At 34.9% G+C, this 20,432-nt stretch overlaps 1 protein-coding gene across 7 annotated transcripts; it reads left to right on the top strand.

The window, feature by feature from the left end:
• Positions 1–1,503: 1,503 nt before the first annotated feature.
• On the top strand, positions 1,504–9,115 carry LOC110446385 (ladderlectin-like). 7 transcript variants are annotated; one of them, XR_002462457.1, is made up of 6 exons: positions 1,504–2,055; positions 2,665–2,759; positions 3,310–3,403; positions 4,115–4,307; positions 4,727–5,225; positions 7,411–9,115. XR_002462457.1 is itself a non-coding variant. In XM_021491511.1 (5 exons), the coding sequence occupies exons 1-5, from the start codon at positions 1,746–1,748 to the stop codon at positions 7,433–7,435; spliced, it is 717 nt and encodes a 238-aa protein (XP_021347186.1). In that variant the 5' UTR covers positions 1,505–1,745; the 3' UTR covers positions 7,436–9,115. The 7 variants fall into 7 exon arrangements, 5 of the variants coding, with proteins under 5 accessions (XP_021347186.1, XP_021347184.1, XP_021347188.1 ...); XR_002462456.1 differs by having other exon boundaries at positions 4,115–4,343; XM_021491511.1 differs by lacking the exon at positions 4,727–5,225 and having other exon boundaries at positions 1,505–2,055.
• Positions 9,116–20,432: the final 11,317 nt, after the last annotated feature.

Raw genomic sequence — 20,432 nt, 5'->3', positions numbered from 1 at the left:
TTTTGAAGAAAAATCAATGTTCACGGAGACCTATCAGCTTAATGCTGGCTCTTTTTGAAGATAAATCAATGTACACGTAGACTTATTGGCTTAAAGCTTCCTCTTTTTGAAGATAAATCAATGTACACGTAGACTTATTGGCTTAAAGCTTCCTCTTTTTGAAGATAAATCAATGTACACGGAGGTCTATCAACTTAATGCTGGCTCTTTTTGAAGATAAATCAATGTACACGTAGACCTATAAGCTTAATGCTGGCTCTTTTTGAAGATAAATAAATGTACACAGATACCTATAAGCTTAATGCTGCCTCTTTTTGAAGATACATCAAAGTACACGTAGACCAATAAGCGTATGTACCGTAATGGGCTGTAAATCAGGTAATTAATTGATAAAGAATTAAACCATCCAATAACATGTAAGCTAGTGGGTATCTAAAGAGAGCAGCACTTTGGTCAAAAGTACATTTGAGGTAACACCGTGCATTGATTGACGGAGGACTGTGGAATTGTAGATAATGCTTTAGTGCTATCCATCTAGTGGCGACCAGGTCAGTCATGGATAACATAGAGATAGGACCGGGAGAATGTGAACTCCCCAAAACAGACATGTGTACATGTAACTGCCATTGTCATATGGTATATCTAGCATTGCTGTTTCGGAAGAGGGAAGTTAGCTTAGAAGATATATTAAATTGCTGCACGTACCTCATTATTATGTACATAGGTGGTGTCTATTCACCAATAGTTAATGTTGTATAGATTGTTTTGAGGTGGTGATCTTAACCTTTTCGAAGTTATGACCCACGGGTTAAGTATCCAGGGGTAAAACAGACCCCAGAGCAATCCTGGAAGCAATGTTGCATTGAGGAAAATGGTTGGTGGATTATGTACATAGGTGGTGTCTATTCACCAATAGTTAATGTTGTATAGATTGATTTGAGGTGGTGATCTTAACCTTTTCGAAGTTATGACCCACGGGTTAAGTATCCAAGGGTAAAACAGACCCCAGAGCAATCCTGGAAGCAATGTTGCATTGAGGAAAATGGTTGGTGGATTATGTACATAGGTGGTGTCTATTCACCAACAGTTGATGTTGTATAGATTGTTAAAAGTACTTGGGGGGATTTTATAGGGGGTTAGACGTCTAGAGTGAGAGTTGGAAGTTGATGTTCGGAAATGTGAGCCTCTGGAGAAGGAGTCTATAGTAGGGATCGACCGGAGGGGCCAAAGATGAAACCGTATACAACACTTAGTGAACGTTAGAACTATGACGCTATATAATCTGTGTTCCAGTAAATTTGCTGTCGTGTTCAAGCACTATATTAAAAAGGAAATTTACACAATGTAAGAGAGATCTTGCTAAGAGAGCCTTGGTTATGGCCTCTGAATGACGCGATCACAATAAGTAGTAGTTATACAAACAATAAGTCCACTTTTGTTGTTCGATGTGCTGTGTGATACACACAAGGAAGTTGTTCAAGCACTTGATATAAAGTACTTGGATAGACCAATGACGAAGGAAAATGAAAGTGAAAATGATAATTTTCGGTAACATAGTCAAGTTCAGCCTTCGTGAGGCAATGCTATATGATGTGAGTGTATATATTGCTAACCAGCAATCGTATTTATTTTAGATGAATTGACACGCAAACAACATCTAACGCGTACTGAATTGTCCAACTAGGCCTACTTCCTATATTTGAAAACTCCATCTACAGGAAATACGAAAGCAGATAAAATTAACAATGAAGTGTGTGGTGCTGATGTTGATAGTTTTACTACAAGTTGATGCTTCTTACCAACAAAATATCCTTCCCGAACACAAAAGGAGACACTGTAATGCTCTACAGACCTCGGATATCATGGAGCATGCGTTACCTGAGATACGCCGCATACTTCAGACAGAAGCCGAAAAAAACAGACGTCTCCTTCAGACAGAAGCCGAAAACAACAGACGTCTCCTTCAGACAGAAGCCGAAAACAACAGACTTCTCCTTCAGACAGAAGCCGAAAACAACAGACGTCTGCATGAAGAGCACGTTTCTACTTTAAGAGGTAATATCATATCTTCAATTGTTTAAGAGTTGTAATTATAGAATATCACACTGTGTTTTCAGGGTTTGTTTTGAACATATTTCTCTCATCGCTAACCCGTGTAATAAATCCAGACGTGAACAAAATACCAGATTATCAGTCTTGGACAATTGTTAATAAACAGATTTTCGCAGAGGAATTCCATGAACTTTAAAACTATATAGAAAGATATTGTAATACATTTTAGAGCGTCGGCTTCTCAATATGCACATTTACGCGTAACTGATGTTTTTTCCTCACAATCTTTTGTTTTATAATCCCAAAATGGTAGGTTTATGACGAACTAGCTAGGCGGAACACTTTTTCCATTTAAGGACGACAAATGGCGTGAGCAGACGAATTTCATTCAGAAAATACATTCTTCAGCAGGACATGGTTCTCATGTCGTTCTCAAACTTATTCTCTTACTTGCAACCCATTATAACAAATAAGCCTTACTACCGGTAGGCGATACCTCGTCGATAATCATTTTTTGTGTATTTAATGCTTCAATGTATCGTAGACGTTTAACCAAACTTTGCCATGGAAATCACGTGTTTTATCGCTTTTTTCTCTGTCTTCTTATTGCAGGTGTGATCTTGTTGAGATGTGATCCTGGATGGTTATACAATGCTAATCATTGTTACCTGTTTTCTCAGTCACGCAAAACATGGCAAGAGGCAATAGTAAGTCTATAATTTTGCTTCACAATTGTTCATAATGCGAATACATTTATTTTCTGGCAAAATCACAAAGGTTTCCCCTCTCCCGAATCATTGGACATAATTTGGGTTACCGATTAGTTAGTAACACACTTGACGTAATTTCATTGGTCAATCTTCTTATCTTGAGGTCAAGTGATGATACTGATACATTGCATTGCTATACACTTTCTTATTTTATTCAGATAATTCCAGGATGGACGAAACAGATGCATTGTCCTTTGAAAATGTAATCTCATTTTAGCATACTGTAAAAATTATCAATTTAGGTAAATGTATTTTTCTTACGTACATCTTCCATATGATGTATTTTTTTTTTACTTTCACACTATTGAAAAAAAAAAAATGCCAGAAATATGCTTGACACTAGCAGCTGTATATTGTTTTATCTGAAACTTTACATTTCTAAAATTCCAGGGGTAAAATCTCACTTACATTCTTTGCACTAACTTAAGTGAGCATAACCCATGAAATTTCGAGGATGTTAACTGAAATGACAAGGGTTTTTTTCTAGGAAAAATGCCAGGACATGAACGCCTACCTAGCAGACATTCAAAGTGATGAAGAAAATCGATTTGTCAAGATGGAATTGAGCAGACGCCATGAAGGTGCCTGAAATAAGCATGCTGTAGACGTGTACATTTTAGCGGTAGTCTTATTTTAGCGCATTTTTCTCTGTAAATATTGCATTAAATCCTGATTGCGTCAATTTAAAGCGCAAAGCCTCGAAATTTAGGAAATTTGAAAACCCCTCGGTTGGAATTTCCCTTTCCTACACCCCTTGACATGCATGAGTCTTTTAACGGTACATTCGGAAGTTCTGCTAGTTGGTTTCTTAGTTCCCGAGGTTTGCCGTAACCTCGATGTGGCACTGTTCGTGATTACACATTTTACTTGTTATTGATTGGAAATCAAACTGTGTGTCCTTCATTTTATAATTCGTGTAAATTGTCGTTTAAACAATTTTGTATCGCCAACATTTCAGTCCCTAGCATCACCTATGAGTCTCAAAAGGACGAACCAGCGATGTAGTTTAATTTGTATATGGCATACTATATATGAGACAAATTGTAGAGGCGTTATCACGTTTGTGCCATTCGGTCATTTTTCATTATCAAACGTAAAAGACGTTATTGTTATATTTTGGGAAGTTTGTTTTCTAGATATTCAACAAGGTTTATATAGAAATGATATTTAAGTGGAAAATATGAAAAATATGACAGCAATAGTTTTATAAAAAACATAAAGTAATTATGTTACTGCGCAATATAGCAAATCGACTATGGATTCCTAATTTCGTAAATGATCATTATTTTTAGAAAACCCAGAACTTGGTGATTATTTTCTTGGAGGATATCTAAGCACTACGGAACGTAAATGGATCTGGAGAAGGACTGGTGAGCAATTTGGATATACTGACTGGGCACCAAACGAACCAAACAATCACCAGGATCTTGGTGAAGAATGTCTGATGCTGTACGGAAGGACACTCTTTCAATGGAATGATGTTAGGTGCAGCAAAACTTTCTTTTTTATCTGCAAAAAAAGGTAATGTTTGGTTCAAGATAATTGTTCCTATGCAGGGAAAAGTCTACAGAATTCCTCTGTAGTTATCTTACAAACATACACTGTATGTGTTACCTCCCTTTGATTTTGATTTCGATATATTTTATCAAGACAGAGCTAGAATACTTCCGATAACCAGTAGATTAGTTTGTTCGAACCACAAAATATGAATTAAATCTAGGGTTCAAATCATGGTCCATCTTTAATAATCCAAGAGTTTATGATCCCCGTCCTATCCAGAGCAAAACACTAAAGAATTCCACTGTCGTTTTTCAGTGTTAGAGTCACCTGCACCTGATAACCATTTCGACAATGTTGTTATCTAACCTTGAATTGATTTCGTTTTAATAACGTTTCGACTACAGAGTTGTGTCCCTTGCGTTGAAAATCTCCAATCGCGAAAGTGAGGGGAAAAAGCTGTCGTAACGATGTAAACAACGTCGCCGTAGCAGTCATGACAGACACGCAAGCCCGACGCAAAAACGGCCGTTTTAAATGTAAACGAAACACATATACTGACAATAATAACAACAACAATGTCCAATATGAACTGCTTGACCACGACTATGCGACAAGAAAATGTGACACTCGTTCACACATTGAAGAGACGCTATCTACTGGGGCCCCTACTGCCAATTTGACTGAGGAGCCGACACCGATGAGGATCCCTTCAGTACTACTAACAGTGACCAAGAATACACCAATAACTGTTTAACCTGGTCGCAGGGTAGACGTGTGGTTGAACTCGCGGTGCTATCGGAATAACTGCACCAGAAAGGTTGTAAGGAATGCGGCACTAGGCTACGGTTGTGTAATACCCAGCAGGAAAGACATTATGGCATTGGAAGTCTTGAATACATACAAGTAAGTATCACACGGCATCATAAGTCAAGATTATATTTTTATATTTGTCACACATAAGTCCCAAATAACTGACTCTCTCCTCAAAAAAGTGTTTGGTGTGGTGGAGAGACGCCACATAAAAAATAAGCAGAGAGTGCGTTATTCCGGTTTTTATATCGTCTACATGTAGCACACGTATATATTCAGTGTGATGTTGATGTGATGGTGGGGTTTCAGGAATTTCAAATGTCTTGTCTGAATTTGTCAACCCAACACTGAAAGTTCGTGTGACAAGGTGTAAAAAGACGCATCGGAGTATTTCCAAGCACTTTTAAAACTCTGCATGAAACTTGGAACTGTATGTTTATTTGTCGACACGTTTATACAAGGATAATGCTTCTCTGTGCTCTTTGTTTGATTTGTTATTATATTCCCAATAGGCCTATATTTCAAGTTATTTTTTTATATTACATACAACAGTGATTTTTACAATGTTATATTTTTATGCCACACTAATGTATGTTGTTATTTGTACATAATTTTAAAGTTTATTATTGTTTTATATTATGATATCTATTATACCACACTATATATAGTATGTTGTTATCTGTATATATTGACGACCTTTATTATTGCAATATAATGTGATATTTTTTTTATATCACACTATGGTAAGTTTATTATTGTTTTGTTCAGAATGTAAAACTTTATTATTGTTGTATAGTGTGATTTTTTATATCACAACATAGTATGTTATTTGTGCAGTATTTAGAAATGTATTATTGTTGTGTAAAGTATGTGGAACTTTGTTATTGTTGTTGTGACATTTTTGCTATGACACAATAAAGTACATTGTTTGTTATAATGTTATTTATACACAATGTGCAATTTGTTTTATATTGGTCATTACATTTGAAGTAATTTTATTAGTTGGTATGTCTACTGTATTATATTGGTATATAAAAAGTGCTATATTGTAAGTTGTAAATTGTATATATGACTTTTTGAGATTTATAATTAATATTGGTACAAATGTAAGAGTTGTCTCCCTTTTTTTTTGTACAATAAGTAAGTCAGCAAGATATTTATTTTTTGTCACCTATAATTTCTTTTCGTTGTCCTTAACGTGTTGCATTGGCACCCGGCATTTTATTGATTAATTTGATAAGAATTTTTGTTTGTTTTAGTATTATTGTTAGAAAATTACAAAGTTTTTTTGTATTTTGTTCATCATTGTTGACATTGTTATTATCTTTTATGTGAAATATTTGTAATAAACCATTGTTGCATCGAATAACATATCTTTTGTTCCATTTTGTTCAATTGGAACAAAATCAATAAAAAAATCGAAATTTCATGATTTCCCAAAAAAACTGAAGAAAATCCAGCAAGGTATGAGTTATTGATCACAAATAGTTTGCTTATGGAATAGAGATGTCGTAGACACACAAAAACAATGCCTCATTACGTTTTTAGGCGGAGGGACGGGGATCCTTAATCCCACTTTCGGTATATGTATCCCTGGAATAGTTCATAGAGAAATTGAAGACACGTGCTCATTTTATCGTACATTTAATTAAACAGTAACATGTATTTCATTAAGGGTACACTGAATTTAATAATAACTCCCTATCTAGCTAAGAAAAGCCACTCTAAAGCGTTTTACAGTACATAGATATACACCTCACACAATCAATACAATTAGCATATACAATAATCAGTATTGAGAAATTCGCAGGAGCTGCCTTTTCAAGCGCTAACTCCTGGTATGTCACCTGAGTAATATCTTCCTATGTTTGTATACCTTTGTGTGTCCTGAAGCGAATCATTGTAAAGAAAGCCTGATATTATTTTTTGTAGTTTTACGTACAATATTATTGTGTGCGGCGTAGGTTTTATGGATTTTGTACTTTAAAAGTACTTTTTCGCATTTTTTGTGTTATCAGTATTGCGCAAATTATGATTGCACTTTTTGGAATTCAATAATGTAGACTTTGTATTGCAAATATTGTAGGTGTGCACCGCTTCTTCCATGCGCTTATGCGTAAACATACGATAATTCGCTAAAACGACATCGCGATTCAATCAAGACGTAAGCAGTATATAGAGTACATAATTTGCTATACAATGTGCAGAAAATTTATGCATATATATTGGTATTGATTAATACTTGTATCGAATCTAAAAGTACCACTTTTGTTTTCAGGGTCGAACACGAAGTGTTTCCTTGAAGATGAAGATGAACAATACCTACCAGGACAGGAATGATATTCAGACGTCACACGTGACAAGTTATCACTGATAATTTGATTTCGGGTTTTAGAACATTATATGATTGACTGTTGAAATACTTACATATATTATATATTGCATATTACATTTATAGTAACTAAAGTATGTTTATCCCCTCGAGACGATGTCGTGGAGGATCTCCACTGATTTGAATCAAACTTCATATAGTGGTCATGCATGACAATATCACGAACGCGTTTGTGTTTCCTTGTACAAAGGTAAAGTTTAAGGTCGCAATTACACATAATGAACAAACGTTCCTAAACTTAATTTAAGCACAATGACGATGACAATTGCTCGCGCATGTAATGACACCTCCCCGGTATTCCAAGAGTTACGCCTGCTTTCGATCTCTGCACCACTAGAATATGTGATAGCAGAGTTGAAGGCACGCGGCTAGTTTTCTGATTGGCATCAGGTGAAAAAAAATCAGACCAATCGCATGCTGATGCGTGTCCTCTGAAGATTACAAGGGAGTGACATCCGACTTCAAAGCCAGTCAATTATTCCGATTAGCGGCCGCGATATTCGTTTAGTGTATATGACAGGATCAACTAGGCATCTTGTCTAATCCTTAAGGAGGCGCACACTGAGCCTTCGATTTTGCTATGACATATTCCATGGGTGCAGAGAGAGTAAATGAGCGTAGCCCTTAGAGCATTGAGGATGGGTATGCCAAAAATTATGAAAAACGATAAAGAAAGGGATTGAAAAAAATTGCTCTGTCTGTAAGTCTGCAGTATAGAAGACCAGGTTTCGACATCGTCAATACCAGTTTACTTCGAAACGGAAAATAAATATAAGGGGACGTTATGGTAAATACAAACATGGCGTTATGGAGTGTTTTGCCGGCGATGGGACAGGAATCCTGCATAAATTGTTTGTTGAGAGAAAGTTACAAGCTGAAGTGCTCAACACTCCGTGTCATCATACAACTACATTAAATAATGTTTTTGTTCCTCTTATCATTGAAGGATCAAACGAAGGTTTGTACGTAATTGATGGAGCTACTTCCTTTACTTCATCTTTATAAATATTTCAAAATTTAACAAGTAGTTTATTCATTTATCTCCTCATTAACCCTATCGTTTTGCAAGAATGAATACAGTTAATGTGCGGTTGACTTGAAGTTCTTTGTTTATTTCTAGCGATGATTCATTGAACCTAAGACATTAAGATAATTAAAACAATCAATGAAAACTTCCTTTAAACACGCAATGCATTTGTTTTTTAACATCGCGATCGTTCCTCCCTTCATTGATGGTGGCAGTTTTACCGAAAGTTTATTAAAACCCACAGAACGTGTAAAACTACTCTGAACACCTTAATTTAGGTCCAGATATAGTTGTAACAAACATACACCAGTTTACGATTTGGTAACGATTTTACTGTCCAACGAGTTACGCTCTTTCGAATAAGTCATTCTTACAATTGTCTTGCACTAACTCTGTGAAAATAGAGCATTTTATAAAATATCAGTACATATATACATGTGTGGATGCACGTGAAAAGGGCATAAAATGCGCGATAGCCTCTGATTACACGTACCTTGACAGGTATATAGACCATGCGCAAGCAGGCTGTGGAATGATGTCCCTTGTCCACATGATCGAGAGAAACTTGTATCCATAAAAGAGTAAAACATTGTTTTATATTTTGATATATTTTATTGTCGATATGTTTTGACATATAATGACTATATATTTATAAAAAATACAAAAACATATAGTTCAGAATACCAGGAAAGTTAGATTTTTATAACACTAGGCATACGCAATACTTTGTTCATCTCTTTTTCAGCTTATATGTGATTGGGACAATTTTGATTTAATTCCATTTTACGTACGTGAAGGGAGATAACTGTTTTTATGAAAATATTTATCCCTCTGCAAAAAGTTCCGGTATTTTTCAAGGAAGACAACCCCCATCGAAATCAAAATTATTGTAAAATGAAAAATAAGTGAAAGGAATAACAAATAGTGGGGTTTTTTTGGTCTTTTTCCTCCGTTTTACAAGAAACTATATATTACGTTTGTTTAATCACATTTATTATTACAATTTCAAAGAAAAAAATACTATTTGTATAACTTTTTTAACATATTTGTGAAAAATGAAATTTTGTTTTGGTAAATTAACAATGCCTCTTTTCCTTTATTACTTTTTGTTATCGTTCCAAACAATGTCTGACACACACATCCCAACAAATATGATATGATACGTAAAAATTGACAAAATCTGAATGTTTGGATATTTTCCCCCTTTAAATCACCAATTTATGAGATTGCTTAGGTTTTCTTAAAAACACCTCTACATGGTTAAATAAGTATTATGTTAATGTTTCAACGAAATCTGCTGTTTAACTGCTGAAGGGTAGAGCCTCCCTAAAAAATATATTGAGAAGCGACCCCTGTTCATTTTTTACTGACATAGGGGAAGCAACTCTTACGACCTTACAAATTGACTATTTTGAGGAAATTAGCCAATTTCGACATTTCAGATATCCGTATGGGAAAACACGTGCTGCTTATATTTGGAGAGTACTGGGCAGTGGTCAATTTGCTCACTTATGCGATAAGGACCTTGGAAATGTGAAGGTCATCTCAGGATGGCGTTAGCTAGTGAACTAACCGCTGTTGTCGAAGACGAAATAAAAAAAACATATATGTGTTTAATGTATTAGTTTGTACACAGTGATGTTGAAAAGCTTAATTTATCATGGTACATTATCATCCCGGTTGCCTCTTACAGAAGTTTTGCTTTCTATAATCGAAGTTTTTCGACAAATGAAATTGTTTATTTCTGATAAATTTTCGAAGAGAAAAAAAGGTATTGAACTGATTGTGATATATAAAAAAGAAGTAAATATTATCTTATTGAAATTATTGAGAAAATGAATAAGGTTTAACTTATCTTATACATATAGTGTTATATCAATTAATCAATCAATCTGCCGTACCTTCAACTATAATTATGCACTGGCATTATTTTTTATGTCATGAGTACAGCTTTGTAAAAACAAATCAATCACTTGCAAACTTTTATGAAAACATGAATGAGATGAAATAAAGAATCTACAGTGAATTTAATTAAAAAATATAACGAAATCTGAAAAAGGATATAAACCTAGGATCCCCGATCACTATAATATTGCCATTCTGTTGCGCTACAGTTACATCAAAATGTATTAATGGGAGGTGACTCTGTATATTAAGAACTGCAGTGGAGTTCTCTAGTGCTTTGCCTGTAGTGGGACAGGGGTCTTAAAGGGATAATTTAGTGAAGTAAGTTATTTTCAAAAACCTGGTTTAAAAATCCTACATGAAAATATATTTTGATATTCCTTATGAACAACACATATCAATACTCTGACAAGAGACAACGTTTTCTTGGCGTTCCTGTTCAGTAATGAAGAAACTCGTAACTGTGCAACCGTACGTTTTAGTGGTAACTGTCGGTTAATTGTGTCTTTGAGCCGCGGAGAGAAGGTAAATTATCGCTTTGTTCACCTAACTTCATCGGAAAACAAGTACTGGCATTTGTTCTAAATCGATCCAAACAACCTAATCATCGTTATAAACGAGTAATATATTTTTAAGTTTTACCTATAGATATCACACAATGTTTATTTCTTGCTGAAAGGCCCATATATTGCGCTATTTCGGTCGTAGTTATTTTTTATTACCGACTTTCCCAAAAGATAAAACTGACCACACTGGACGTTGGTTTCATGTTATTACCAACTACGTAGACTTTCGTTAGGAGATCTATATTTCAGTATCTAATTGGTATTGATGGTTTTGCTTGACTAAATAGCCGCTTTAACAGAACAATATTTGACTTTAGTCTTGTAATCAACGGTATACATATTATGGTGATTTATTTTACTGCAATTACCTTTGACCTGTTATAGAATTATCTATATATGTATGTCCTTACCTGTTGGAATTGTAATCAATAACATACTATTGTTGAGATGAGTATCTACTAAAGATTAAATCTTAGGAAGAGTACAAATCGGATTATCTTAATTTTCGTTAACACCGTTAATTTCATAATACAATCGAACAACTTAAACACGTGATTAAATATAGAATGTTATGTTAGGTATTTGTTTTCAAGAATAACGACAACAGCAGTATATATAAAACAATTGACACCAATAACGCTATTTCAAGGAAACATTTTTTTCGAAATCGTTCTTATCTTTCACAACTTGCAGAACGATTAAGGAGGAACTATATACAACGATTATCGCTTTTGTCAAAGCAGTGTTATTTCAAGGAAGTTTGGGGATATGCTTTGAGTTTGTAGCCCCCACATTGCGCCAAAACATCTTTGATGGGAATAAAATATCCCTCTCGGCCTCTTCCAGCAAAGAACAGTCCAACACACTCGAGTTTGCCTTCGGCATTTTTCACAAACACTCCCCCTCCAGAGTCACCTTTCTCATGACTGACACGACACAGTATTTGTGTTAAACCCCTCATAAGAACTTTACCCTGGGGATACTCAACATTTTCCTCGTGTCATATGTCTGAACAACGACAATCCAAAACTGGAGTGAAAACTCCGAATTTCAAAAGATGATCATCTATCGTGTATGCTCCAATGGCACCCGTGTTGAAACTAAACCCTGTAATACAAATTTGTCATTACTGAAATTGCTCGAGAAAATATGTTTTACATATTCAATATAGTGGCAGGTTAATTCAGATACAGTGATTTCAAACTAGGAAAGTAATGGGAATATATTTCAGAATGTCAACAAGATTTTGCAATAACGAAATTGATAAGTTTTATTTGTGATATCTTTCAAGAGTCGATTTTGCGAAACTTTGCACCACATATAGATACTTGTTTTATAAAACATCTTTTGTCGTAGTCGTTTTATTTACGATAAACTACTAAAAGTATCTCAGTAGTATTTTTTTTGGTCCGTATATATTACACATGGTAATCAAAGCATTTGCGAAATATAATTTTTACATTTATTGGATTCATGATCGGCAAAATTGTTCAAACATTTAGCAAAGGATGCGCCTTCTTTAGAAGCAACGAATACAGTTGACCAGGGAAACGTAATTTTCACGACGACAGCATCAATAGATGTCCAATTGTCCCGTACGTTTTGTTATCCGCACAACTTCCGATGATACAGCCTTCAAATGCAAAAGGTTCAAGTCTCTCAGACGAGTGATTAGCCAAACACAAAGTATGTGCACCCCGAATGTCAACAGGAAAACAAGAACCCCCACACCTCAAGATGCGGGGAATTCTTCATTTTTCTCAGGTATGAACCCTTTGAACATGCACCAAAACATCAGCAGTTGTTGCGAATGATTTTTCTCTTCTAGTACAGATCGATGAAATACGAAATCCACTGAGGTTTTCATGATTGTTCCAAAGAGCGTCGTTTTTTGCTGCCACAACACGTTTCATTTTGTCATTATGTCTTGTTCAAAACTGCTTGTATTTTTGTTTATCGTTTTTATTCCAGCTGTTTTCGTACAAACACCGTCGAGTTGAACGTCAGTGGTATCAGTTAAAATCAGTTTGCCCTACTGTACATTCTGGTGTTTCTGTCGAAGACGGTTCAAAATGCCTAAAACATTAATAATCTTTTTTCCGATAAATCCTCTACTTTGTTATATATATATTTCTTTTTGATTTCTTGCATAGATTAAACATCCATGTTAGACTAAACATAAATGCATACATAGATAAATAAAGAAAAATAAATGAATTAAACACATATTTTTTACACATACCTATATTTGTTACACATTTATTTATCACTTAGCTCACAAAAAGGCATTTTCAAATGCATAAAAAGCGAGCAACATTTAATTATGGAAACTACTGTATAGTCTCCGTTCTATACGCCTCCGATTGCGTATATTTCTTTTTAATTCATACAATTAAAGAGGCGTGTTTTTAATATGCATGTATATCCACAAAAAAACAATTCTCAACAAGGCTTTTTACGTATCAATCTTACCTTCGACACCAATGTTCCGTGGTTTTTCAATCAGATCCAACAGTTGGTTTCATCTTTCTCACTTGCTAAATCATAGACATTTTTCCAATCTTTATTTTAAAACTCAGTTTCAAAACCTGCCTTTTGAAGCAAGCGATATATTTCAGCGTCGCTCTTTAGGACGAAAATGTGAGGGGCATCTAAACCTTGGATGTCAAAAACAGTTCCCTTGTTGATACAATGATGTCAAGTTTCTTAAAGGTACTTCACGAATTCGTTTTGCAAAAATAGCGACAGCTATTTACAGTACGGATCGTTCACCTTTGGTCGTTGAGCCACTATCCCCAGCGTTATTAATACAATTTTTTAATCGTTGAATGTCTCCCCACCTAATTTCTTGTAGAAGATTCCAAGGAATTATGTTATAGATATGCCTCCTGCTCAAACAATATAAAAAAACAACTGAATATGCATTTGGACTGAAGTTCAAACTCATCTAAACAACTCTAACAACCCAGGTGGAGTATAAAGTGGTCTGGAGTGGATGTTGCGGTATTTGTGCTGTAGTATTAAAGTGAGGTAGCACCATAAATGTTACCGTTGGAAGCACGGTGCCACTTCAAAAAGAACACAATACATTTCCAGCACAAACGCAGGCATACACACATAGGGAGATAATTGTCAGGTGACATATGACTAGTAATTAACGCCTGATAAGGAAGCTCCCGCGAACTCCTCAAAATTGTATTGATTAATATATATAATAAATGTATTGATTGTATGCATTGTATATCTGTGTATTGTAAAGCGCTTTAGGGTGGGTTATTCTAGCTAAATGGGGCGTTATATCAAATGTTGTAAACTATTATTATCATTAGGCAATCATCTACAAACTGTCGATAATAAAGTTGTATTTATCTGTGTGTTTTTGTATTACGTGCATCTTTTTACTTAAAATTATGTTAGTTTATATTAGTCTCCATAAAACTATACCAATACAAAAATGTACATTTTGCTTGGTCGATTTCTGATATTTTGTTTCCAGCAAGCGGGTTATTAATTTCGTCTAAAATCAGAAAGGTTACCTATATTACTATTGTAATTGTTATAATTTAACATTCTTATTATAATTAATGCATACCTGCATAAGGCATTGTATTGTGTTATCAGCTATCTTGACACAAAGCAAAAAGTGTTTATGAGGTACATGAATCACTCATTTTTATTACATTTTACTGCAAATCTGTTATCTTCAATCCAATCATTGTCCAATCACAACGGTACTTTCTATTTACTGCTAAGATGTTTATGATTTAAATTTCAGATGAAGCGACGGCAGAATAAGTGGTTCTTTTATAAACATTTGCAACATACAATGTTGTATTTACATATATACACAAAATATATCACTCTTGTTTAAAAATCCTACCAGATAATAGCTGCAAATGGCAGCGTAGCATATTCAAAACGGCGCTCTGCCTTTATGTTTTGCATGACGTCATTATTACCTCGCATCGAATATTTCGCTACTATTTCCTTCAATTCCATGGCAGAATATACCAATGTTTGCATCTGTGATTCGCACTCGTGCAAAATATCGATATTCTGAAATATTCGTTATATATATATTTGATTGAAATTTCTGGTTGCATTTTTTTAAAGAAAAACCCCTCTATAAAAAATAATTATATTTTATTGTGATAATAAGTGTATACATCTTTGAGTTTTAATACATGACATCATATATCTGACGAGCTCCGTGTCACTAAGTTATAAACAAAATAATCTCGTCATTTGTACATTTTGAACCGTTTTAATTAATTTATGTTGTAACACGACACAAAAATTGAACAGTAACATAATTTTTTCCGAAGAAGCCATTCTTAATAAACGTGCTAAGAGTAATACTTTTAGTGTGTTACTTCAAATGCATAACAATATATCTTAATTTCAAGCCGTTTCTAAATACGCTTGTAATCAAAATAATCATGTAAACTTTACACTTAAACAATAATAGAACGGTGTGAAAATAAAAGATTTCAAGCAGCAAAATCCCCCTCCTACGTGACAAAATACAAATAGAACTCTCCAAGACATAGAAAATAGAAATTGTGAAGATATTTTTCTTCTAGAAAATCCGTGAAAATTACAGTGGTCCTTAAGAAAAAGGTTCGTAAAAATATAAAGGGATCAAAGGGAATAACACCTAGTTTGTTTATACTTTGATGCTTTTGAGAAAATATCCATCTTTTGTGAGGTGGTGGAAGTGGGGGATCATACCGATCTAAAGTGTTGCTTCGAAGGAGATTGAGCCTCTAAAAAATTAATGGAATCAAGATGCAACAAACAAACGAATAAATAAAGATTCTATCATTATGCAAAATATCTTTGTTCATTGAATGATGTTTGGGTTTGAGTTATTGAAGTTCATAAACCTGATTTGAAAATATTATTGATAAGTACACTAGCCGCTTCCTACAGACTCGGTCAGGGATCATTTCTTTTTAGCTCAATAGTAGAGCACAGGACTCAAAAACCAGATATCCCAGTTCAGACTACTAGCGGAGGCGTTGAGTTAAACAATACCGAACTTTGCTTCACTATAACAGATACAAGTAGGCGTTATTCAAGCGTAATTGAATGATCATATCCGGAACTATAGTGACCACTCATTGGTTTGTTCGGGCGCAATGGCATAAAGGCCGTGTTAATAAAAAGATTAACTGTGTTTTGATTATTTCTAAGAAAACGTGATGCCGTTCTGTGACATGTAGTTTAGATTAAAATTGATTTTAACTTTTTAAACTTCCTTTACACATTAAATACAGTATACCGGACATTTTCGCTGTTCGCCTATGAAATCAGTTTTCGCCTAATGCTAATTTCGCTTTTCAGATTTCGTTACTATTTATATTAGGTTTTTTACTTATATTCGCTATAATGATAAATTCGCCCTCATCACAGAAGGCGTAAAAAGGCGAAAATTAAACTGCACCGAACATTTCCCGGTTTACAGTATTAAAATCACTTATTTTTGTGCAAGTGCAATTCATTTCGGAGCTCATGAGTTTATCTACGTTGTTCCACCATTTTCAGTGTAAAAAATAAGGTGTGAACATTGAGGTAAAAATTCCATTATTGGGCTGCTTACCTTGTGTTTTGTTAGGTACTTGCATATTTGTAATACGGAAGCCGGTACAGGTCATTGAAATAGAAATGCAATGTCATAATAGCGACTTCCTTTCTCGTTATAACGACAGAGCTTTGTAATAAAAACGACTTACTATTGAAGTGGTTGTTTATTTTATAATTACATGATTCAATACATATTTTATTGTATAGACTTGGTTTTTTTTTCTTTGGAGTAGTAAGAGTAGTTTTGAGTGGTCAAAAAAGTACACGTATAAGAGTAAGCATTCATTTACTTAGAGTAGTGTGCTCTGATTGGAAGGATGGAAAGGTGTTTAAATAGAGGTTTCATCTGACAGTCACAGTGGAAGGATCAATACAAAATAGTGACCAAGATTAATACGTTTGGGCCTACATTCATACGTTAGGGTTTCACTGTACTCCTTTGTAGATATTAGTCATAATAAAGTAATAATAAATAATAACAATGCGAAGGTTCTTATATACCGCTTTATCACAACCTTGTTCGTAGGTCGTGTCAAAGCGGTTCACAAATTATTATTCGTGGTTATCTTTCTCAACTCCTTAGGGAGCATACAGACGGTGGTGCCATTTCGGCGATCACAGCTAGCATTTAACACTTCTAGCACTGCCGAACCACGTATTCATTTACAGCTGAGAGGACTGGAACAAACGGAGTAAAGTATCTTGCTTAAGGATACAACACAGTGCCGTGACGTGATTCGAACCTGCAACCATTCGGTGACGAGCCAGGCGTTCTACCACTAGACTATCCGTGTATCACTTGGTAGTGTAAATGGCCACAATGTATCACAGTACAGGGCAACGTACTGTGTATCACAGTAAAGTGCAACGTACTGTGTATCACAATAAAGGGCGACGTACTGGGTTTCACAGTACTGGGCGACGCATTGGGTATCACAGTACATGGCGACAATGTCTGTGTCACAATATATGGCGACATACTGGGTATCACAGTACAGGGCAACGTACTGGGTATCGCAGTACAGGGCGACGTACTGGGTATCACAGTACAGGGCTTCACAGTACAGGGCATCATACCGGGTATCACAGTACATGGCAACATACTGTGCATCACAGTACAGAGCAACGTTCTGTGTATCACAGTAAAGGGCGACGCACTGGGTTTCACAGTACAGGGCGACGCATTGGGTATCACAGTACAGGACGACGCATTGTGTATCACAGTACATGGCGACATACTCTGTGTCACAGTATATGGCGACATACTGGGTTTCACAGTACATGGCGACGCATAGGGTATCGCAGTACAGGGCGACGTACTGTGTATCACTACTACTTGGTATCACAGTACAGGATGACGTATTGGGTATGACAGAAAAGGGTGACGTTCTAGGTATCACGGTACAGGGCGACGTATTGGGTATCACAGTAAAGAGTGACATACTGGGTATCGGAGTAAAGGGTGACGTACTTGGTGTCACGGTACAGGGTAATGTACTTGGTATCACGGCACTGGGTATCACGGTACAGGGTCACGTACACAGTACATTGCAATAGTTAATTGAGATAATGGCTATTTTGATTATAAGGTTATAGTTATTTGAGTCATATATAAGTCCAGTGTTTTATATGTTTAAATTTTTGTCATTATTTATGGTTTAACAGTTACTTGGTCCAAGATTGGTAAAGAACTGTAGGCACTATGTAGTACGTACAACTTTCTATGTAGTATAAACGACTACAATTTGTATCTGTGTCGTTGAAACTACTTATTAGTATCTTGTATAATTTGTTATAATAACATAGCTTTTTCGAGATAGTAAGTCGTTATAATGACATACTTCAGTCGTTATAACAAGATAGTAAGTCGTTATTATGACATACACTATGTAATTGAGTCATTATAAAAAGATAGTAAGTCATTATTTTGACATAATTGAGTCGTGATTACAAGATAGCTGTGTCGTTGTCTCAGGATAATACGATGTTATGACAACTTAATACTGTTTTCGCAGTGATGCATAACGGCTTCTGTATTTTTGATAACCGAATAATCTGATATGAAAATTTGGTAATTGACGTCAACATTAAATTTAAAAAAGCATGCATATCTGTTAGAGCGACGCTATCTTTATTTCTTTTACTAACTGGACATTTCCGATAGAGTGAGTTATATAATTATATAACCTTTGGTACAGTACTATATATAAGATCAATAGTGAACTATGTATGTAATTATTTAGAGTTAATTATATATCGGTTTAATTATAGATACCTCATATATGACCAACTGGCTGCGAAATACATTTTTATTGTTAAAGTACAAACTTGTTTACGTCTAATAATGTAAACGACTGCAGAAATCAGATATCAGATATCAAATATCAGATATCAGAAATCAGATATCAAATATCAGATATCAGAAATCAGATATCAGATATCAGATATCAGAAATCAGATATCAGATATCAGATATCAAGACTAAATTATGATATGATGTTAAAACTTTCCCTATGGCAGTCTATAAAGATATATAGCGCAAAATTGAAACTGAAAAAAACAACAAAAAAAACCTGAAATTTTCTTTTTAAAACGGAGAAGCAATACTGTTCCGATTGTATTGTAAATGTCGAGCGGGGTCTCGATTAGTTGGAGTATGTGCGCATATTGCGGCAATACTTTGGTACCTTGGATATGCCCAACATTGTGAAAACCTGTCATATGGAGTCAAAGATTGGGAAAGATGCATTGCGGATGCTAGCCAGATTCCGGAAGTTGTTGACGAGAGTGACAGTGATGAAAGCGTTGTTGAGGAATGAAGTATTGTGAATAACTTATCTTTCGCGAGATATTAATTATGGCTTTAACAAGTTTCTGTTAAAGAATTTGTCTCAAAATAAAATATAATTGTTTTGTTTTTTGAAATGAAGTACTCATTAAATCTAGAGATTATTAGGTAAAGTATGTGCTAAATATAAGTCATTTACAATAATGCTAAATAGGAAATGAAATATCTTAGAATGAAAAGTGATGGTGAAATATCTTTCCACACTTACTGGGACATACACTGACTCACTAGTATTGGCAAAGTTTCTTGTCATCTTTGTTAGTAGCAATATCCGGTGTCAACTTACCTGAACACTGCTGTCTAAACGGCACAACGTGTGTTACCAATTATGTGTATATCTTAACGCTGTTGATTAACTTGTTTTACTTTGTTTTCCTGAAGCTCTTACTCAGTTACCTAGTATGTTATTTTTACGGTTTAGATCAGACTAATAATGTAATTTCTTGATAGCATTGTATATAAAAGCATGTATATGTTACACATTCTTCAGAGAACTCTGTGAAATATTAGTGTTTTTTTCATATGTTTGGTGTCATTCGTAATCCTTACAATCACATACTAGAATAAAAACATGCATCCTGAAAACATCTATTTCACCAGAATTATCAAGCATTATCAAGCATACGTCGAAAAAACTCGGTCCATGCAGAGAGATATCTATATATAATAACTATGGCTGTAACGATACACATATGCCCCGATACGATACGTATCACGATATCTACCGATACGATACACTTTGATACGATACAGGATGACGAAATGTTATGATTCCTTTTCAAATGCGTCGCCATGTTTGATGTGTTCCCTGACTTGTAACTTAAATCTACGAAACACAGTACTTTAAAATTACCATCACCAGAGGGCGGGGTTTTACATTCGTTTCCGGACGTTTTGTCAACGCCATTAAACATTTCAATGAATAATGAAATATTGAAAAATATACCTATACAAGCATTCATGAAGTACCCGTGTA

The sequence above is a fragment of the Mizuhopecten yessoensis genome, unplaced genomic scaffold, assembly GCF_002113885.1.
Source record: "Mizuhopecten yessoensis strain PY_sf001 unplaced genomic scaffold, ASM211388v2 scaffold2681, whole genome shotgun sequence".
NCBI classification, from domain to species: Eukaryota; Metazoa; Mollusca; class Bivalvia; order Pectinida; family Pectinidae; genus Mizuhopecten; species Mizuhopecten yessoensis.
Note: the sequence above shows the minus strand (reverse complement) of the source record. Positions and strands in the feature narration are given on the sequence as shown.